The sequence below is a fragment of the Melospiza melodia genome, chromosome W (assembly GCF_035770615.1).
Source record: "Melospiza melodia melodia isolate bMelMel2 chromosome W, bMelMel2.pri, whole genome shotgun sequence".
In the NCBI taxonomy this organism is placed as follows: domain Eukaryota; kingdom Metazoa; phylum Chordata; class Aves; order Passeriformes; family Passerellidae; genus Melospiza; species Melospiza melodia.
In genome coordinates this window covers 9385499-9408695 of record NC_086225.1, presented here as the reverse complement: position 1 = coordinate 9408695, position 23197 = coordinate 9385499, and the positions used below count along the sequence as shown (strand labels likewise).

Here is a 23197-nt window from a genome sequence, read left to right as displayed (position 1 = left end):
CTTCAGCCACACTCATCAGAGGCACTTTCCTGTTACACACTAGGAGCATATCTTTTAACGTTGGAGGCGGTTCGATAGGAAGGCTCAGGATTGCCGCTTGACACTGTTTATTTGCATTTGTAAATGCCATTTCTTCTAAAATTGCTTCCCTAGCATTCTCTTTTTTAACTTGTATTTCAATAGCTCTAGTTAACCTTTCTACAAATTTCAAAAAAGGCTCTGATGGTAGTTGTTTAATTTCACTATAAGGCTCAAAAGGCCCCTCAGGTTGTAGGGAAAAGAACGCTTTTTCAGCTGCTTCCTTTACTTTTTCGAGTGTTTCTGCAGGAATTGCAGTAGCTTGGATTGAGGGAGAAGACCAATGGCCCTCACCACAGAGGTGCTCAATGTAGATAGGGTTACCACTGTTGTCTTTGGCTGTGTTTGGATCAGAATGCAAGCCTGTGAGAGCATAATTCAGCATTTTTTTCCATGCTATTTCCCATAATTTGAATTCCGTGGAGGTCATGAGACAGGAAAAAAGCTGTTTTAAATCATGTGGAATCACTACAGTCCTACTCAATTCAGAATTTAAAAGGCCACGGAAATATGGACTGTGTGGACCATATTCTTTATGAGATTTACAGATCTCTTTAATCAATTGTCGTCCAAAAGAACTCCAATTAGCAGTTGGAGCTGCTCCCCCCTGAGCTGCAGGCTGAAAGGTAACAGGAGCCAGTGACAACATGGGACTATGCATTGAATCTGCTGTTCCCTGCTCTGTATCCCTTGAAACAGAAGCATTGGGATCACAGATACAGGTTTGGGGAATGGCAGTGGGTGTGTCCCCACCGTGGGAACTCGGGGAGGGGGCGGAGACGCAACGGGTACAGGGGCCGGGGACAGGGGCCTGGCAAGGGGCGGGGAAACCGTGGGAACAGGGGGCGGGGTCAGGGGGCAAGCAGGGGGCGGGGACACCTAGTGACATCACGTCAGCAGACGCCCCCTGGGAGGAGTAGAGGGGTGGAGCTGAGGGTATTGCAGGAAAGGGAGGGGGAGGGGGGAAGGTGTCACGAGGAACAGGAGGAGAGGGGGATGGGGCTGGAGTTTCGGGATGCTTAAGAGGATTTTGGGAAGAAGAAGACCAGGTTTGGGAAGATGCCACGTGGCATCCACCATCTTGTGGACCCCCTAGGGACTGGGGGCCATTTTGGGCATCACTGCTCTGTGGAAAGCTGACACGTGCTGTGGGTTTCAGAGGAGGGGACACAGGGGATTGGGAAAGGTTCCACGCAGCCTGGCCAGGGCCTTGTGGACAGGGCAACTCAGGCATTTCAACAGACTTTGGGCGTCGACTTCCCAATGAGTTTGATCTGTTTAAAACACCAAGTTTTGGGGAAAGAGGTTTAGGGGTTTTAGAGCTAGGAGAGGGAGAAACAGGGAGGTACATGGCTTTACATTTGGCTTTTTCTCCATTTCCTTTTGTTTGAGCAATGCTGTACGAATTTGTAAACTCCAAAACACAAATTTAGCTGAGGGGGCATTGCCAGATTGTCCTAAGGTTATCAATTCATTCCCAACTTTATCCCAGAATTGAATATTGTGGATTTCTTCAGGGGAGATTTGTGGGAAGTGGAGGAAAAGCCATCTTATAAACTGTTTCAATTTTCCCTTTGAGAACTTAACATTACCACTGTCTAAAATGCTAACAATATTATAAAACACTCCTTTTTGTACAATGCTGAGTTTCAAACCCATGTTAGATGTAAAAAGCAAGGTACTAAATCCCGCCTGACCAAAAACAAAGCTAAAATCAGCTACCGATTTGTAAAAAAACCACAGATGGAAAGCGATAACGAGCCGACAAAAGCTTCACAATGCAGCTGTATATACTGCTTTTAAAATTCCCGGGCAGCAGCACCAGGGCACGCCCTGCCGAGCCGAGGCAGAAACAAAGCCTCCCCCGCCGTGGAATGCAGCCCCCCCGCGGAGCAGAGAGAGCAGCCACGCCACGTGGCAAGCCGAAACCGGGGCCCCCCCGCGCCGCGTGTGCAGAGAACCCCCCTTCCCCCACAGAGAGCTGAGAAAGAGAGTCCCCTGCGGCAAGAGAGCCGAGAGCCCCCCCCGCCGATCACGCTGCGCTGCAAAGCCGGGGGGAAGGGCAGAGAGCACTCCCACTCCGGCGCGAATTTCAAAAGAGAGTAACACATGCAGCAGAAAGCTAAAAGCTAGAATGAATTCCCGTCTGTGGGGCTGCGCAGCCAAAAATGCAAAGGCAAAAAGGAACAGAACTCACGGCAGAGTCTGTTTTTGAGCTCCTGCTCTACCGAGAGCAGAGATACTCACCCGAAATGGAAGCTGTAGCTGGCTGGGTACAGGCAGGTCTCTTCACCAGAACAGGACCTCTCTATGGGCGAGAGAGGCTACCCTGTCCTCCCTCTGGAAAATCTGCTCACCAGAAAGGAGCTGGGCTTTCCACAGGTGCCGAACAGTCCACAAAACTTCTTCTGGGAATATTCCCAAAGTCTCTAGCTGAGGCGTTGCAACCAAAGCCCTTTTCAGCTGGATGCATGGCTGCCAGAAGCTTCTGCGAGATGCTGCGGGTCCGTCTCGGGCTGCAGAGTCGCTTAGCCCGCCTCAGGGACGCCAAATATTGGAAAAAAGGCTCCCAATATTACCAGTTAGATTGTGCCTGGGCTAGTCTGACCCTCGCTGCCGGGCCAAAGGCAGCAACTGCGGTGTATCACCCCAGAGATACCTTGGCTTGCTGGTGGTTGCAGCTGGGCACTGAACAAGTCCAGGCTTGTTAGGAAACCCCGTTTACCTCAGGAGGAATAGCTTCAGGCGATGGTGAAGAGAAAAAGGAGAGGATTCTGCTGGAGGGTTTAATGTCCAGAGGTTTATTCCATGGTTACAGAGGTCTGAACATGAGGAACTGCTCCAACAGAACTCCAATCGCATGCTCTGATCACCTTTTTAAGCTCAGGGACAGGGGAAGGGGAGGTACAGGTGAGCCACCAACCAGGTGAGAGGGGCAGGGTCTCAGGGGAAGATGACACCCAGAAAGGCCAATGACCTCTGGGCACAGGGGCATCCTTTGAACTTGACCAACCACACGACGCCTTGCTGGAATGTTAAGCCTGATTGACAGGACTCACTCAGCATGGGGGCAAGGGGGAAGGGAGAGATGTATAGGCACACCTGGGAAAGTGACCTGGAAGGCCAAAATGGGACATTACAGCACACCACAAAATATTTTAATCTTTGTAGCATTTCTAACAGCATGGCTTACAGGGTGTTTCCAGCCAGCCAGTTATTCCCTCCAGCATGGGGAGTATGTAGCTCTTACCTTGGTATATTGATGGCAGTGGTCCAATGTAGTCAATTTGCCAGGCCTCACCACATCAGAAACCCAGCCCATGCCCTCTATTCCAAGGAGATTCTACTTGTGAGAGGGCTTTAAACTAGGTTTGAAGGGGGAAGGGGATGAAGTTGGGCTGTCTGGAAGAAGGCCCAAGGGTGGTAAGCCTGAGATAGGGGTGAAATCAGTAGCCCAGCTGAGGTGCATGTATACTAATGCATGCAGCATGGGTAACAAGAAGAGCTGGGGGCCATGGTGTAGCAGCAGAGCTATGATATAATTTCCATCACGGATACATGGTGGGACGACTCAAATAGCTGGAGCACTGCACTGAATGGCTATAAGCTCTTCAGGAGAGACAGGAAAGGGAGAAAGATGGAGGGGTGGCCCTTTATATTACGGAGGCTTTGGACGCCATAGGTATTGAAACTAATGACGATGAAGTTGAATGCCTATGGGTAAGAATTAGGGGGAAGGCCAACAAGGCTGACATCCTACTGGGAGTCAGTTATAGTCCACCCAAGCAGGAAGAAGTGGTGGACAACTCATTCTATAAGCAGCTAGAGAACATTTCTGGATCATCAGCCCTTGTTCTTGTTGGGGATTTCAACCTACTAGACATTTGCTGGGAACTTAATACAGCTGACAAAAGGCAGTCCAGGAAATTTTTAGTTTGTGGAGGACAACTTTTTGTCGCAGCTGGTGGGTGAGCCCACCAAGGGAGGGACTATGTTAGATCAGTTATTTGCAAATAGAGATGGGTTGGTGGGAGATGTGGTTGTTGGAGGCCACTTGGGGCATAGTGATAATGAAATTATAAAATTCTCAATATTTGGTGAAATCAGGAGGATCATTAATAAGACTTTTACATTGGACTTTCAGAGGGCAGACTTTGGCCTATTCAGGAGACTCATCCAGAGAGTTCCTTGGGATGCAGTCCTTAAAAACAAAGTAGTTCAGGAAGCGTGGGGATGCTTCGAAATGGAGATCTTGAGGGTACAGGAACAGACTGTCCCTATGTGCCGAAAGATGAGTTGATGAGGCAAATGTCCAGCCTGGATGGGCAAGGAGGTTTTGGAGGAACTTAGGAATAAAAAAAAGGATGTATTATCTTTGTAAAGAGGGTCAGGTCTCTCAGGAAGTATTTAAGAGGGCTGCTATAGTATTTTGGGAAAAATTAGGGAGGCCAAAGCTCAGTTTGAACTTAAAATGGCAACTTTTTCAAAGGATAATAAAAAATGTTTTTATAAATATATTAATGGTAAAAGGAAGAGTAAGACTAACCTTTGTTCTTTATTAGATGCAGAAGGAAACTTAGTAACTGCAGATGAGGAGAAGGCAGAGGGGCATAACACTTTCTTTGTTGCAGTTCTTAGTGGGAAGACTTGCCTTCAGGATAAGTATCCTCTTGGGTTGGTCGATGATATCAGGGAGCAGAATGGTCCCCCCATTATCCAAGAAGAGGCAGTCAGAGAACTGCTGAGACACTTGGATATTCATAAATCCATGGGACCAGATGGGATCCATCCCAGGGTGATGAGGGAGCTGGCAGATGAGCTTTCAAAACCACTCTCCATCATTTATTAGCAGTCCTGGCTCACTGGTGAGGTTCCAGATGACTGGAAGCTGGCCGATTCACAAAAAGGCTGGGAAGGAGGATCCTGTTAATTATAAGCCAGTTAACCTGACCTCAGTACCCTGTGAGGTAATGGAGCAGTTTATATTGAGTGTCATCACACAGAACTTACAGGATGGCCAGAATTTAAGACCCAGCCAGCATAGTTTTGGGAAGCGTAGGTCATATTTGACCAACCTTATCTCCTTTTATTACCAAGTGAACCACCTGGTGGATGAGGGGAAGGCTGTGCATGTTGTCTACCTGGACTTCAGCAAGGCCTTTGACACTGTCTCCCACAGCATACTCCTGGAAAAGCTGGCAGCCCACGGCTTAGACAGGAGCACTCTACTGGGTTAAGAACTGGCTGGATGGCCGGGCCCAGAGAGTGGTGGGGAATGGTGTTGCATCCAGTTGGTGGCCAGTCACCAGTGGTGTCCCTCTAGGATCTGTGTTGGGACCAGTTCTGTTCAATATTTTTATTGATTATATGGATGAGAGGATTGAGTTTTTCATTAGTAAATTTGCAGACAACACTTAGCTGGGATGGTGTGTTGATCTGTTGGAGGGTAGGAGGGCTCTGCAGAGAGACTTGGAATGGTTGAAGCGATGGGCAGAGTCTAATAGGATGAGGTTTAATAAATCCAAGTGCCGAGTCCTGCATTTTGGCCACAATAACCCCTTGCAACGCTATAGGCTGGGGGGGGGGTGTGGCTGGACAGTGCCCAGGTGGAAAAGGACCTGAAGGTGCTGGTTGACAGCCGACTGAACATGAGCCAGAAGTGTGCCCTGGTGGCCAAGAAGGCCAACGGCATCCTGGCCTGTATCAGGAATAGTATGGCCAGCAGGAGCAGGGAGGTCATTCTTCCCCTGTACTCGGCACTGGTGAGGCCGCACCTTGAATACTGTGTCCAGTTCTGGGCTTCTCAGTTTAGGAAGGATGTTGAGACGCTTGAGTGCGTCCAGAGGAGGGCAACTAGGTTGGTGAGGGGCTTGGAACACAAGCCCTATGAGGAACGACTGAGGGACCTGGGGTTTTTTAGCCTGGAGAAAAGAAGACTCATCTGTGACCTTATCACTCTCTACAACTTCCTGAAAGGTGGCTGTAGTTAGGTAGGGGTTGATCACTTTCACCAGGCAGCAACTGACAGAATGAAAGGACACAGTCTCAAGCTGCATCAAGGGAACTATAGGTTGAATATTAGGAAAAAGTATTTAACGGAAAGAGTCATAAAGTTCAAGAATGGCCTGCCCAGGGAGGTGGTGAGGTCACCATCCTTGGATGTGTTTAAAAAAAGACTGGATATGGCACTCGATGCCATGGCTGAGTTGAGGTGTTAGGGCATGGGTTGGACTCGATAATCTTTAAGGTTTATTCCAACCTAGTAATTCTGTGAATTCTGTGAATTCTATGAATGTTTCATGGGCTCATCAGGCTATAAATAGCTCATCCTTCCATTCTCAGTCTAAGTCTACCTGATCTATTTCAATTTTGCAGCCTTATCTACCACTTCATTGTTTCAATGTTCTTCAGTGTTGCAACTTTTGGGCATGTGAGCATCTAAGTACCTTTGGAGCTATATTTTCTACCTGTGCAGCAATGTCTTGCCACAATGCAGCAGCCCAGATGGGTTTACCTCTGCCCTGCCAATTGGTCTTTTTTCATTGCGGCAGCCACCCCCATAGGGCATTAGTCACTATCCAGGAGTTGGTATAGAGATAGAGTACAGGCCACTTTTCTTGTTCTGCAATCTCTAAGGCTGATTGGATGGCTTTTGCTTCTGCAGATTGAATTGACTCCTTCCCCTTCAGCAGTCTCAATGATTCCTCATGTGAGACAGCAGCTTTCCACCTCTCATAGTTTCCTATCACACAGCAGGATCCATCAGCAAATAGTGCAAAACCTCCTTTGTTTTCTAGTAATTCATATTGTGGTGCCTCTTGTCACGAATCACCTTTTCAGGCAATGCTCCAAAATGTCTGCCTTCCGGCCAGTCTATAATCTCTTCCCGAAATCCTGGACAATTAGTTTTCTCCAGTTGAGCTCACTGTGTGATCAACGCTTACTCCATGTAGCGCTGGTTGTGTGATATTTTGAGGGGATGTTTAATTATTCTGAACATCCAGTGTAGCATGGGCAATTGCAGTGCTAAGAGGAGACACACTTCTGTCCCAACAACCTCTGAGGCAGTTCAAATCCCCTCATACGCTGCTAATATTTCTTTTTCAGTTGGAGTATAGTGGGCTTCTGATCCTTGATAACTCCAGCTCTAAAACCATAATGGTCGACCTCAGGTTTCTCCTAATGTTCTTTGCCAGAGGCTGCAGGTGGGACCATGTTCCCCAGCTGCAGTGTAGAGTATATTTTGCATGGCTGGTCTTGTCTGAAAAGGCCCAAGAGGTACTGCTCAAGCTATTCTGTTTGATCTGCTCAAAGGCCTGTTGTTGTTCAAGGCCCCATTTAAAATGGTTCATCTTCCAACTATAACCTGGAATGTGTATTCTCGGGAACCCCACAAGGCCTAGGAAAGCTTGTGTTTCCTTCTTGTTAGTTGGTGGAGACATAGTTGCTATCTTGTTGACCACATCCATAGGGTCATGATGGTGTCCATTCTGCCATTTTATTCCTAAGAACTGAATCTTCTTTGCAGGTCCCTTGACCTTGCTTTTCTTTGTGGCAAACTCAGCTTTCCGAAGAATCTAAATTATTCTTTTTCCCTTACCAAATACTTCTTTTGCCTTCTTGCCCCACACAATTATGTTGTCAATATATTGTAGATGTTCAGGGGCATCACCCATTTCCAGGGCAGTCTGGATCCATCCATGACAGATGGTAGGGCCGTGTTTCCACCCCTGGGGCAGTTGAGTCCAGGTGTATTGGACACCCCTCCACATGAAAGCAAACTGTGTCTGCACTCTGCTGCCAAAGGAGTTGAGGAAAACGCATCATCAATGTCAGTTGCAGCACACCACTTGACTGCCTTCAACTCCAGTTCATATTGGGACTCTAACATGTCTACTACAGTAGCACTCAGTGCTGGTGTTATTTCATTCAGGCCACGATAGTCTACTGTTAACCTCCATCCTCCATCAGACTTTTGCACTGGCCATATGGGACTATTAAAAGGTGAGTGAGTTCTGCTGATCACTCCTCGGCTCTCCAGCTGATGATTCAGATCATGGATGGGAACCAGGGAGTCTCAGATGGTGCGATATTGCCACCAGTGCAACAGTCCTGGTAACAATTGGTACCTGCTGGTCTTCAACTCACAGCACTTCCACAATGAAGGGATATTCTGAGAGGTCAGGTATGGTAGATAACTGCTTGATCTTCTCTGTATTCACAGTGGCTACACGAAAAGCCCATCAGTACCCCTTTGGATCCTTGAAGTACCCTCCCCTGAGGGAGTTGATGCCAAAGATACAAGGGGCCTCTGGGCCAGTCACAATGGAGTGCTTTTCTCACTCAGCTCAGCCTCTAATACAGACAATTCTGGGCATCCCTCTGTCACTCCAGAGATCCAGATGGGTTCTGTGGCTCTATATGCTGATGGCACCAGTGCACACTGTGCACTAATGTCTACCAAAGCATTATACTTCTGTGAATCTGGCGTGCCAGAACATGGAACTCACATAGTCCCATATATCTGGTCATCCAATTTTTCTTCCTGGCTGAAGACAGGGACCCTCCATTCATGTTCCTCACTGGAGTGTTCACTGTCTGACCTTTGCAACACCAGATCAAAAGTCCCCTCACCAGAATCAAAGGACATTATTTCAGTTCTTCTATGTGGGAGATCGCTGATTGCCTTCTTGTGTCTCTGCAGCAACTATACTGACAGTCATATTGAGTGACCCCTTCTTAACAGCTCTCTTCCCTCTCAGTTCACATATATGGGCTTCTAGCTGAAAGGTGGGTTCATCACCCCACTTTACATCCAACTCCTGGTCAAACAGGAAGAACCAGAGTGCACCATGGGGCATGTGCCTAGGGCTTCCTTTCCCTCTGACCAGGGTAGGAGAGGACCAATCTCTTGGGCAGATCCTGACAGCTGAAGCACTGGCCTGTAGGGATGAGGAGGTACAAAGATTTTCTTCAAAGTTTTTCAGACACAAAGCTGCTCTCTCCACAGTTGGTGTATCTATTTGCAGGTAATACATTGATGCCAAGCTGTTAGAATATGATGCAGGGGTGACTTGAACCACCTTCCTCCACATGGCCAGTGTTCAAGGGACATCCTCTGGATCTTTAGAGACCTTGTCACTTTTTAGATTACTATAGATGACTTCCAGCACTGCTAATTCTCTCAAGTACTGGATACCTTCATCTGCAGTGATCCACTTCCCTGGGGAATTCACAAGATCTTCTTTAAATGTATATCTTGCCCTCACACTTGAGAGGAGCCATCTCCAGAGGCTGCAAATTGCTGCCCCTTTTCCAGTTCCTCTTTCAATTTCCTGATCTCTAGTAAGGGATCCCAGCTGTTTGGCTTCATGACGTTCTAAGTCCTGACTGCTGGCCCCGTTATCCCAGCATCGAAGCAGCCAGGCAGAAATCTGTTCACCTGGCTAGTGGCTGTAATGTTTTTGCAAGTCTCAAAGTTCTGATGAGGTCAGGGACCAAGTAACTTTGGTTTCCTGTTTGAATTGTCTCACTCCTTTCTTCAATTTCCTTGTTGAAGGACTGGCTTCTTGATCAGATGCTTCCTTTCTTGATTCTTTCTCCTCCTCTTCCTCCCTTTCTAATTGATGGTATGGATGTGTTGTTCACTTTGTCCACTTTTACATTACTGGGGCAATTACTGTAGTTGTTGAGTCCCTGTCTCAGCCACAGTATCCTCAAATGCAGTTTGGGCTCCTGCCTCAACTACAGTCCTCTAAGAGTACTGAAATGTGGCTCAATAGGCACAGGCTAGGCCCCAGTACAGGGTGAGAAGCTGCTGGTTTTCATTGGGGTAGGTAAGGCACGCTTCTATCAGGTGATGGGTCAGTTTATCAGGGTTGATGACCTGTTCAGGTGGAAAGTCCCAGGCAATGGGAGGTGATGACCACCCTGGGAACCTGCTCAAATCCTGCCACCCAGGGACCAGGTGCTTCGGGCACATTTCAATGTTGCATCACCCAAAATTTGTTTTCTCTTACACCAGGACAACACTAGATTCCACAAACCCCATAATGTGCCAAAAGTATTATTTAGTGGTATTAAACATATCACATAACAATGAACAAGGACCTCAGGAGCCTACATAATAAAACTATCCACATTAGTCTAAGGGAGGGAGAGGGAAATCACAGAATCACACAGAATCAACTAGATTGGAAAAGACCTTTGGGATTATTGAGTCCAACCTATGACCTAACACCACCTTGTCAAGTAGACCATGGCACTAAGTGCCACATCAAGTCTTTTCTTAAACACCTCCAGGGATGGTGACTCCACTGATGCCTTGGAGTGGTTACCTGGAACAGGGACTAGACAAGATTAAGAGAATAAAAGTGGGTATTTATTAAAGGCCTTCAATAGGTACACCTTGGGCAGTCAAAGCCTCCAACAGGTTACACCCAAGATGGACAATGGTCATGAGTTTTTCAGACAGATATCATTTTGGTCCATTTACATATGAGGGGTTAATCCTCCAATTACAGCTTCAGGTAATGAAGTCATATACCCCCAGTTTGCCCCTCCCCTCAACTCACTTTTGTTTATACTTTTTGGGGCCTGAGACAGTAGGGTGTCCTTGAGTTTCAGGCCTAGAGAGGAATTGTTTTGTCTGAATAAAATGGGAGAACAGTAGCTGACAGGCTATGGAGTTTTAGAGTTATACACTAAGGCAGTACAGGATCTGAAAAATATAAAAGCTAAATCCTAAGGCATCACTACCACCTCCCTGGGCAGCCCATTCCAATGCTGAATCACTCTTTCTGTGAAGAATTTTTTTCCTAATATCTAGCCTAAACTTCCCCTGGTGCAGTTAAGACTGTGTCCTCTTGTCCTGTCACTGGCTGCCTGGTAGCAGAGCCCAACCCCCACCTAGCTACAACCCCCTTTCAGGTAATTGTAGAGAGTGATAAGGTCTCCCCTGAGCCTGCTTTTCTCCAGGCTAAACAATCCCAGCTCCCTCAGTTGCTCCTCATAGGACTTGTGTGCTAGACCCTTCCACCAGCCTTGTTGCCCTTCTGTGGACATGCTCCAGCATCTCAACATCCTTCCTAAATTGAGGGTCCCAGAACTGGACACAGTATTCAAGGTGCAGCCTAACCAGTGCCAAGTACAGGGGAAGAATCACTTCCCTAGTCCTGCTGACCACACTATTCCTGATACCGGCCAAGATGCCATTGGCCTTCTTGGCCACGTGGGCACACTGCTGGCTCATGTTCAGCCTGCTGTCAATCAGTACCCCCATGTCCCCATCTGCCTTGCCACTGTCCAGCCACTCTGTCCCCAACCTGTAGTTCTGCATGGGGTTGGTGTGACCAAAGAGCAGGACCCAGCACTTGGTCTTGTTAAACCTCATATTGTTGGATTCAGCCCATCTATCCAGCCTGTCCAGGTCCCTCTGCAGAGCTCTCCTACCTTCCAGCAGATTGACTGTCCCCCTGCAAATTGGTGTCATCTGCAAATTTGCTAATGGTAGACTTGATCCCCTCATCCAGATTATCAATAAAGATACTAAACAGGACTGGGTCCAATACTGATCCCTGGGGAACACCACTAGTGACTGGCTGCCAACTGGATGCAACACCATTCCCACCACTCTCTGGGCCTGGCCATCCAGCCAGTTCTTAACCCAGCAAAGAGTGCACCTGTCCAAGCCACAGGCTGCCAGCTTTTCCAGGAGTATGCTGTGGGAGACAGTGTCAAAGGCCTTGCTGAAGTCCAGGTAGACAACATGCACAGCCTTCCCCTCATCCACCAGGTGGTTCACTTGGTAATAAAAGGGGATCTGGTTGGTCAGGCAGGACCTGCCCCTCCCTGAAATAAACAGGGCAGGAGACTTTTTTCTCCTTTTAATGCCTTTATTAAAAGTGATCAGCTCAAGATTGGGCAGCTTGACGGGTCTGCAGTCTCCCGTCATCTCTCCCAGGGCGACGAGGAGGAGGAGTAGGATATGTGCAGCTTTGTCCACTAGGGGCAGAGCTGGGGGTCCAGTCCTCGTGGGAGCCTTTAGGGCATGGTGACCCCTTCAGATGTTGTTGTTCGCTGCTTTGCTCTGTCCGCTCCTGGTTTCGGGATGACTCCTGTGCTCAGGGTGAGAGGGACTACGAAGGTGTTCCGCATCTCTGCAGGCTCAGCACTCCGTTCCTCACGTCCAGACATCACTCCAATCCCTCAACTCTTAGTTGGCTCATTGTTTGGGGGTCTTTTTTAGCAAGCTAGAAGCAGTAGCTTCTCTTGGCATGCTGGTCTCGGGGTTATTTTGCATGTCTCCCCCCCTCCTAAGTCTCTTCTCCTCACTGTTTGGGGAGGTCCCCACCCTTCACTGTCCCAGAGAAGAGCCATTAACTCGGCCCAGCTAGGGCTTTTACTGATACAAAACCAACTATTAACAAGAACGACCAGTAATTACCATAACACACAAGCAGCACCCCAGCAGCAACCGTGGTAACCTTTTTCTCACCAAAAAAATTGGCAGATTTTTGTTTATAACACCCACCAGGCCACTCTATCATTCCCCCTTCCCAGCTGGACAGGGGAGAGAAAATAAGATGGAAAATTACTCATTGGTTAAGGCAGTTTACTAAAGCAAAAGATTTCGCGCACACAAACAAAGGGGAACAAAAAAGGGATTTTATTCTCTACTTCCCATCAGTGAGTGATGTCCAGCCAATTCTCAGGAAGCAGGGCTTCAACACATGTAGCAGTTGCTCCAGAAGGCAAACATTGCAAATAACAAATGCCCCCCTTCTTCCTCCTTCCTTTAGCTTTTATATCTGAATTGATGCCATATTGTTGCAGTACAATCTGACTTGTACTGAACATAATCCATTTACAAATAAGAAACCCAGCCCAGTTCCATAAACCAGTCTCTAGGCTGACTGACAGAGGTCTCAACCAATAACAAGTCTCCTAAAATACAAGCATTTGACTGGTTTAGAGTGTGGGAGGCATGGGGATGAGACCAATGGCTGTTTAGGAACTGGGAGCTTTGAATTGCCTTTAAAAGCAAGCCCCAAACAATAAAACATGCTGTTTGGCTGATGACCAAAAGAGGTCTGTTGTATGTTAAGTCTCAGACATACGAACACCAACGTGTCATGTGGTGACCCTGGTGTGATGACAAGCAGCCCAAACTTTTGGCCTGCAGGTAGAGCAGAGAGAGAAGAGAGAGACACGGCAGAGCCTGCTGAGCCTGTCCCTACAGCAAAAAGCTGGAAAGAAAGAGGCACGGAGAGCCCAAAAGTGGCAGCAAAGGCTGCAAGTCACAGCCCAAGTGCTATGTGAAAAAATAAACCGGAGAAGCTTAAAATAGAAGAAAAACCCCACTGGAGACATGGCAAACTTTATTTCTACACAGGACCACCCAGTACTAAAGGTATGGAAACTTCTTCTTGAGGAATGGGATGTAGACTATGATGAAAAAGCATTATTAGCATTAATGATGTGGGCTAAGAACCACGGTTTAGACACAACTAAAGAAGCTGCTTTTGACTTTAATACCTTGGCATGAACCGGTCAATATATCATCAGGGCAGCCTCGAAGGGAGAGGAAAATGCAATACAAGTTATAAACCCGTGGAGACTTATTGTGGGAAATCCAGGACTCTTGTACAACTGACCAATATGATCAAGCAAAAGCCGTTTATTGTTTACATTATACATGCTTTTATAGATTCTACACACTACTAAGTAGACCCTTCATGATTGGTGCTTTTGTCTTGTTCTCTCCTCTGCCTCCATTTCTCAGCATCTGTGATTGGTTACAGTCCAGGTGTTTCACAGTCCTCTGTTAACTAGTTCTTGCGATCCTGGTATGCGGTTTCTCAGCTTCTTTGTTCTTATTTTAGCACAGTTAATGTCTTAGTAACCTTGATGAATTCCACAGTGCCCTGAGAAAATTCTGATAAGAACAAGTGCTATGGCTGGTGCACACTGAGGCCTAAGTTGTTCAGATACATTGCTACAGGGACTTATCTTGGATTTAATAAGACTGGTAAATACTGAAATATATGGTGAGGAAAGCACACCAGATGAGTTTTTGGGGGGAGTAGGTGCCTTTCCAAACCCATAGAGCACGTGGCTGGAAGAAATGGCCAGCCATGCTGTTCCTTGTGGCTTAGCTACCTTAAATTCCCCTCACGCACCAGCACTGTTCCTGAGAGAGCCATTCCCCGCACTTCCCCCCCCTCAAAGGGGGACACCACCACGCAGTGAAACAGAAGGGGGCGGCAGGGTCCTAGCGACGCCGGGGCGTCCAGTGTCGGCACCGCGCAAATGCTACTCCGTGTCTGCTCCTCAGGGTTCCTACAGTGACTCGAGCCCTGTCGCCATTTCACAACTGCCCGTGACCATGACTCAACCCCATGCTGTTCCCGAGACCGACCCCCCCCCCCCCCCCCCCCCCGTAGCCAGGGCAGCCCACGCCCCTCATCGCCATGGAAACGCCCAGACCACCCCTGCCCAGAGCTGGTTGGCTCAGCCCCAGCCCCGCAGCCCCCATCTCCATAAAAACACCGAGACTGTCTCCTGAAACCGGGTGGCCCTGTCCCAAGGGAACACCAGCAACTTCAGGGAGCTTAACCACGCCTCCGTCGGAGGACATACCTACACCCCTGATCCAGCCTACGTCAGAGGGCAGGGCTCCGTCCCCTAGCCAACCTTCGGAGAACACAGCCACGCCGCCAGTGGGCATGGCCCCGCCCCCAACTCTGCCTCCAACGACGGATCTGAGAAAAGCTGCAGACACCAAATCAAGAAGCAGAGCGTGGGAAAAGTCCCTGCAGGGAGCCTACCCAGCAAAAAGCAGTGGAAAGAAGCGTGTAGGGGTGTGGTGCCATGGGAGTAATAGCAATCAAGCCATCCTGAAAAGATGGTGCTGACCACATGGCACAGCCGTTTTACAGCAGCTAAGAGCGAGCCACTATCAAGTCCAGTGGGAAACCAGCACCTCCCTACATATGGACAGTGAAAAAGCAAACAAAGGCCAAATTCATACCCCTTAAACCTCAACGAAACTTCACAGCCACCCTGCCATCTGATATTTCAACAATAGAAAAGTTCTCATATTCCACAAACTCTAATAAACTAATAACATGTGCTAACGGTAAAAATATTGAAGGGTTGTCACACAAGGGTTACAAAATCACACAGTAGTTTACTAAATATGCCCTAGAACTCATCGTACAATATTTATTATTGTTTTTTGCATTTGCTAAAACCAAAATTGATAAGCCTGTGATAGCTGATTCTGCTAAAGTTATTAAGAAAATATTACATTTCTGTCTCAGGTATGGGCTACTCTGTCTCAAAGAGGATGTATGTTAACAAGTCTTGGTGTACTCCTAGTTTCTGCCTGCATTGTTTCTAAATCAACCTGGAAGATTCAAAGAATATCCTCATCCTAACATTCTAGGTCCACTAAAAAATACATAGAACATTAATTTACTAACATCATAAGCAAATTTAAGCTGCAAATTTTTTTAATTGAGAATTTGACACATGTCATCATCATGTCATCATTTAAAAAACCTAAAAGTCACCTGTTAAATCAATAACAAATTTCTAACCTCTAACAAAAATAAGAAAGGTATATTACTTGCACTTTTACCGTAGTAACTAGAACATTTAAATACCTATATTTCTTTAAATATTGATAAGTTGTTCATGTTAAAAATTTCTTGCATTAGATATTAATACAAGCTTGTTTTTAAAATATAAAATACAGAAAATCTCTCCCAACCAAGTCATGGCCTGATCAAGCCATGAACCTGGCTGGTAAAAGAAATATATTAGTATACAAACTTTACAAAAACTAAACCCTTTTCCCCTTGAGATAAATGAGAAAGCCTTGTCCAGAAGGAGTTCTTTCAAGTCCTCATAGTGAAAAAGACACCTCTCAGCAACCCTCTAGGTAATAGTACCTTATTAATACTGTTCAAAGTCCATGTTCTGATCCTAATTTTAATCATTAATACAAAGAAAAAAAAGGGGGGAGGAAAGGTTGGAGTGAATGTATACCCCCTCTCTAAGTCTAAGGTAATATAATGTCTTTCAATCAATCATATAACAGTACAATAATCCTATGATAAATACATTTCCATGGACTCTGGAACATGCTAGACACCTACTTGATGTATCCAGCCTGAATTACATCCTGCTTGGAACCACAGCATCAACCCAATGTCCTGTCAACAGATATCACAGAACTGTGAAACCAGAACAATTAATAACTACCTCAGAAATCTGAGACTACTGAAATAACAGTTCATATAGAGACTCTTATTTGCTTACAAATTTCTTTATCTGTTAAGTTTGCTTTTTTCTTACAGTTTGAGAGTTGAATATTTGAAAGTTTTTAATTTCAGTTTAGAGTTAAGATATAACTTACAATTTTGTTTACAAATTATTTTTCAAGTTTACAAAGTTTACAAGTTTACAAGTTTATTTTTCTGTTTACAAATTGTTTTTTCTACTAGTTAGACTTTTCTTTAATAGTTAAGTAGTTTGTTCTTTTTTGTCTTGGTTTGGAAAGACAGGTGTCTGCTAAGGAAGGCAGGAGCCTCCCTTGAAATGGAAAAATGTAAACTCCCTCCCTCCGAATTGTTATAAATTTTAAATTAAGGGGCTCTCAGGCAAAAATATGGGAGCAGGAATAACAGTTCTTTATTAGAGAAGAAAATAAAAATATAAAATAAACAATCCAGTAAACTAAATCAACACTGACAGAGTCAGAACACAACCTGACACCCTGTTGGTCAGGGTGTTGTTAGCAGTCCAATTGGAAATGTGGCTGCAGTCCTCCTGGAGTGTCAGGTGTGGTTCTGTTGGAGCAGTAATCCTGTAGAAAGATGTAGTCTTCCTCTGAAGATCCAGTGGAAGAGGCAGCTGTTCCTCTGGGAAATCCAGTGGAAAAGGCCATGCTGGTGTTCCAGAATCTCCAGATTATATCTGGAAAGAATGCTTGGCTCCTCCCTCTAAGCTGAGCATCTCACAATGGGATGCTATAGTTCTTATCAGTCATACAGTGACATTCAAAAGCCTATTATCAGCAGATGTCTCCCCAGAGGGAGGATTGGTTGTGGAAGAGATAAGGAAAACTGTCCACTTAACAGAAGACATCTGCCATACAGATGGCAAATAGAATACTATTTGTTTGGCAATCCAGGACATTTTTAAAGATAAATTATTTGTAACCTAAACTTTAAGCCTGTAACATGCTAACCTGAATTCTTGCCTACAGACTCTGAACCAAAATGCTTCAGCTTCACTAATATATAATTTATGAAAATTAAAACCATGCTGTTTTCTGTCACCCTGATTGCAAGGGACCCTTGCAAATAGATGTCAGAGAGCAAGTTACAATTTTAGTAAAGACAAAAGGGTGAGATGTTGCAGTACAATCTGACTTGTACTGAACATAATCCATTTACAAATAAGAAACTCAGCCCAGTTCCATAAACCAGTCTCTAGGCTGACTGACAGAGGTCTCAACCAATAACAAGTCTCCTAAAATACAAGCATTTGACTGGTTCAGAGTGTGGGAGGCATGGGGATGAGACCAATGGCTGTTTAGGAACCGGGAGCTTTGAATTGCCTTTAAAAGCAAGCCCCGAACAATAAAACATGCTGTTTGGCTGATGACCAAAAGAGGTCTGTTGTGTGTTAAGTCTAAGACACACAAACACCAACGTGTCACCATATGGTATGGAATATCCCTTTGCTCCATTTGGGTTAACTGGCCTGGTTGTGTAATCAAATCTCTGCCTCAAACCAGGCTATTCTCAACTTTTGTTTCTATCTTGCAGAATGGGGATGTATGTATTTCAATTCTTCACCCACCTGTAGATGACCCGCAAAGTGGAGAGCTGCCCTCCGAGAGGTGGAACCCTACCCAAAATGTCAGGTAACTGTGAATTTGTGATGTACAACAGTGACCTCAAAGGCCTGTGATCTCTCTCCAAGACTATGGCCTGTGTTGGGAAAGTTCTGGAACAGAATTCAAGACTTTAGGAGCTTTAGGTCCTTAACTAGGTGCAAACCAGACTTAAGAAGTTTTCTAAAGTGCTGATGCTGAGGTGTGCTGATGATGGAGTAACAATGTAGAGAATTCTGTCCTGTTTGCAGGCTTTCATGCTCCCAAAGCAACTGATTTCAAATTTTCTGCCCTTCCCTGGTCATTGTTATCCTATAGTTAGGGTTTTCAAACTCTTCCAAGATACCACTAGTGGAAAATAATATTTTTGGGTATTTTGCACTGTAGGAGTAATTTTGTTCATAATCCTGCCTGCTGTTTGCCTTACAGTATTTGTGTGTCTCCTGTCCTGCAGTGTGATATCTTGAGTGGTTAGCCAGGTAGCTTTCTTCCTGACAAAAAGACACAAAGGATCACTAAGTATTAGAGGCATTTGGGGCTGACCTGTCCTTTTTTTTTTCATTTTAAACACCAGCTGAATTTCATTCTTATTACAAGACACTGCCAATAAGGAACTGATAAAACTCATATCAAGTAGCAGTTTACCTGTGCAGCTGGAGTAGTAAGTGATGTAGTGAAAAAACTCTAAGGTACTTCCTGTTCTAACATTTTAAACTGATTTATTATCCAAATAAGGTTAAAATAATTGCCTCTAGATTTTTATCATATGAGAATTATTCTTGCTCTCAGATTTATTAGGTGCTGGTTCCTCAACTTGAAATCTGTTATTTACTGGTAAATCCAGTAAGGACATCAGGACATCTGAGGGAATATAGTGATTTGAAAAATATTGTCTGACAGTTTAACTCAGCTTTTATCTAACTTGGCTTCACAAAATTCATTTGAAAGGAGCCTCTATCAAAGCAAAGATCTAACAAAGGGGATTCAATGGATTCTTGACCCTTGAAATATGATTGTAACACACATTGCAAAGTGCTGAACTAGAGCTAACATAGCAGGAGACTAGGAATTGTAGCAGTCAGCAAATTATAACAACTGATCTTCCCTCTAGAGCATGCTACTTGAAGGTTAAAAGGGCCCAAGAGAAATTGTGTATCTTAGCTGCATGAAATCATGAAGGGTTGGTAATCTGATCCTTAGAGCTTGAGGTAAAGGTTATCCAATCCATCTGTAACAAATACACATTCTAGTTCAGATTTATAAAAAAGAAAAATAGGCTTAAATACTATCTTAATTTGTTATATTGCTAAGCTACATTCACCTGTCCCTCTTCTCAGATGGCTATTAAACTGTTTTTTTCAAACATCTGATATGGTTAAGACTAGGTGACAAGCTTCAACTTAGAGTTAGAAAACAGCTTTGGGCATTAGTTGCTTATAATGCGCACACATTTTGAGTATTTCACAATACACAACCCTAAACATTGACATGAAACTTCTTATGGTACTAGTTCTCTGATTTCTGCTCTCCCTTACCATGGTGCAGTTTTTGGTGCTTACTCTTGGAACATGTTCATCTTAACAGTGATATTTGGAGAGAAAACATTCCTCAGCTGTATTAGCAAGCAGAAAAAAAAAACTTGTCCTTCACTGTTAGCCTACTGCCTGTGTAACCTAGGGCTTCTCGTCAGCTGCTGAATTTAGTAAATCCGCTTACTACAGATGACTGTGGTTGAAGTGTCTGGAGTGAGGAATGTAATTCTTCAACTTTGAGAGCACTTGTGCATCTCTCCACCTAATGGTTTCAAGCATGCTCATTAATTTTTTCTAAACACAGTCAATATGGACTTTCCCATCACTTGGAGCTAGATGAGGCTGGCATAAGTAAATATAGCAAACTTCCATCAAGAAGTGAAGGAATGCAGTCGTGATCTGTATGGCAGAATGTATTGCTTTTCTTATGTCCCATAAAGCTGAGGAAGTGGTTGCAGGGCTATGGGGTTGAGGCTCTTTGATAAATTTTAGTTACCTTTCTCCATCTAGCCTGGCCTCACTCTGTCTTTTAAGATGCACAGGCCAGAATTCAGCACAATATTCAAGATGTTGGTATACCTGTATCTTGTGCTGATATGTGGTGCCTCATCTTACTATTGCTTTGTTTTCTGAGGATACCCATTTTTGCTGTTATCGTAGGGTCAGAGACAGACACGCGACACAACACCGGTGGGTCATCAGCAAACTGTGTTTTATTGTTCAGAGCTTTCTTTTATAGGGACTTCAAAACTCCGGGGTCAGCCATTGGTCTGATCTTTTATGCCCCTCAGATCCTGGACCAGTGATATGCCTGCAGCTTAGGATGGAATGTAATTGGTTGAGGTTCCTGTCTTTCAACCCAGAGACTGGTTTTATGGAACTGGCTGGGTAGCCAAATTATTGCCCAGTACAAGCCAGCTTGTACTGTGATATAATGTGGCAACATTTTGTTGGCTTTTTCTGGCTGCTTTAGTGCATTGAGCTGTTTGCAGAAACTGTTCAGCTGTAACAAAACTTTCAGTACAGGCTAAGTCTGATACTTTTGTTCATACATGGAGAGAAAAAAATGCAGTTAACGGTTCTGATTCCTTGATCCTCTACTGGCTTCTCTCTGCTGATAAAGGCGTGTAGAGGAACTGTTCTGGTTCCAGCCAGGACAGAGTTAATTTTTTTTTGCAGTAGCAATGAGGGGGTGGAGCCTGGACCTGTATGGGCAGGGCTAGGAGATTATTTTATACCACCTCACATCATTGCCTGTGTGGGGTTAGGGTACTTTTTGGTTTCTAAAAGAAGGATGGGATTTCCAGTGGAGAAAACTGTGGTGTGGCAGGAGGGGGAAACCTGCCCACCATTTCTTCATTTTTCCCCAGGATTCACGGTGAGCATTTTTGCCTGTGGATCACTCTCCCTTTTGTACACTTTTGTTATTTATATTGTTGCTGTTATTGTTGTTTTCTAATGTCATTGCTGTTTCCAGTAAATTGTTTTTATCTCAACCCGTGATCTTTTGTGCCTCCCATCGAAGGGGAGAGGCAGCCAACTGCAGGTCAAGGTCTTTTAGTGGGAGTACTAAATTGGGGAATACCATTCCTAAACCAGGACAGGCACTCACTCTGAAGACAACAGCACTGTAAACACAACCCAAAGAGATATGCCAGCTGATGAGCACACTGTTCCCCAGAATGGGGTGGGGGATATAAGAAAGCAAAGGTGGGCTTTAAATACCTACTCTTCTTGCAAACAACTCACATGAAACCACATGCTAGAACCTCATCTAAGGGAGAAACAGATCCATAACTATACTGGAGAGGGTCAGTCTGTACCCAGTCTGGTGCAGTTTGTATGTGATGCTAAGGATGTTTTCAGTCACACATGGTTGAACTTTTCTGTGGTTTCTGTCCTGTCAGATCCCCTGTTCTGGGATCCCTTCCTGTTACTATACCTTGTTCACCTTGCTTACCCACAGCAGCAGGGTTTGAGTTAAGGAGAATGGCCAGCTCTTAAGGATATGAGCAGTGATGGAGCTGATCTAATGTGCTGGTCAGAAATGAAAAGTGCACAGTGTCTCACCTCTAATAGACAGTAGATAGATTGTAGTAGAGTGGGTGCTAAATCCAGATGTGAATTCCTGTCCTTGGCTTTCTCGATATTTTGCTTGCTTTACAGTAATGATGCTGAAGCTGATGTGCTGGCTTTGCAGCCTGATTGCTGATAATTCAAAGGCTTTTAAGTGAATTCTTGAGTTGAAGTAAAAGATGTTTTATTTTCTGCTCAACATTCCAGTCTGACCAGACAGCTTTTTCCATAGCTGCTGTTCTCTTTCCTACTGAATTACATTATTTGGAGAGTAAATTGTATATGACTCTCCTGATAGCTATGCTGAACAGTCTGGCTGGATGTAAGTGTTTAGTTTCAAAACCTTCCTATAAAGTCGTCATCCAAATGGCCAAATGTTTCCTGGAATTGTGTCCCAGATAAATTATTCTGTGAAAAACTGAGCTTATTCTTTGAGATTTTTAAAAGATTAATAAGGGATAAAAAGGGACAAATATCCAGTACTGTCGTGTTTTTGGCGATTGGCAAAAAAACATACCTTTAGCTTAAAACAATGTTCTTCTATATTGTTACATGACAGGGGGTACATGCATATTCATGAGAGTTTATACATTAGTCAAACATTCCTGGGAGTTAAGATGTTCCAGGAATTCTTTTGCTTGGTTTTAACCTTTGATTTGTCTTCATGCCATCTTGTAGATTAAATAAATATATTTTATTTCTTCTTGTGATTCCATCTTGCTGTTTTTACACGCCTTGATAACAAACAATCAATAAATTCTTCTCTTGGTGTTCTGGTTTTTGTCCCTGTTATCTTATCCTTCAGATAAGATAGTCCACAAAATGTGGGGAACTGCCTAATTATCTTACACCATTCTCTGAGTTAGTTATGTGAAAAAGCATTTTAACATCACATAGTCTCTATTTTAATATTATGCTACAGTCTAAGATATATTTATCACACTACTATTTATATAAGCTATATGGTGCATACTTAAACTGACAGATTATACTATACCAAAAAGCAGTTAAAAGGAAATATAAATTGTACCATATCAAAATCTTTGTGATTAATAATAATATGCCAAAGCTAATACATAAATGTGAAAGCTAATACTATATTGTCATTTATAACAATATGCTTGTAGATATGTTCAGCATGCATTGCTCTGAATATGCCTCTAAATCAATTCAAGTACAGTTGGGGCTGTAGTCTCCTTTAATCATGTTCTGCAAAGCAGTTGCTATGTACTGCTGTAATTCAAGACTTATTTCCTTGTCTCTTGTTCTTCCCTTCCATTTAAATTAAAAGCTGTTCAAAGCAGGACCACCTCAGATGCCGGAAGCTATTGCAGTGGTAGCTACAGCCAGGTGGCTAGGTGTGTAGAGCTGCCTGATGGGATTTGCTGTTGAGTTTTGTGCTGGTTGTGACACTGTGTGAGGAACAAAGGGCTGAATCTCTGAACTGCAAAGAACTGTAGGAAATGCAAAAGGGTGTTTGTCCCTGATAAATGCCAGCAGAGCAGGGCAGATGGCTAGCTCTGGGCTGCTGCTAGAAATCCAGGAAGGCTGTCTGTCTGCCAGGAGTTACATGACTGGCTCATGCTGGCTTTGCTGAGTACCA

At 44.7% G+C, this 23197-nt stretch overlaps 1 protein-coding gene and 1 long non-coding RNA gene across 2 annotated transcripts in view; both read left to right on the top strand.

Annotated features, from left to right (window-relative positions):
- Nucleotides 1-23197, top strand: part of LOC134431491 (uncharacterized) — a 449031-nt gene that overhangs the window by 416492 nt on the left and 9342 nt on the right. The window lies entirely within an intron of this gene.
- The window catches only part of LOC134431413 (ubiquitin-conjugating enzyme E2 R2-like), a 35627-nt gene that overhangs the window by 8456 nt on the left and 3974 nt on the right, over nt 1-23197 (top strand). The window contains exon 2 of the mRNA XM_063179429.1: nt 17919-18016. Within this exon, the coding sequence (XP_063035499.1) occupies nt 17919-18016 (98 nt within the window). The remainder of the gene's footprint in view (nt 1-17918; nt 18017-23197) is intronic.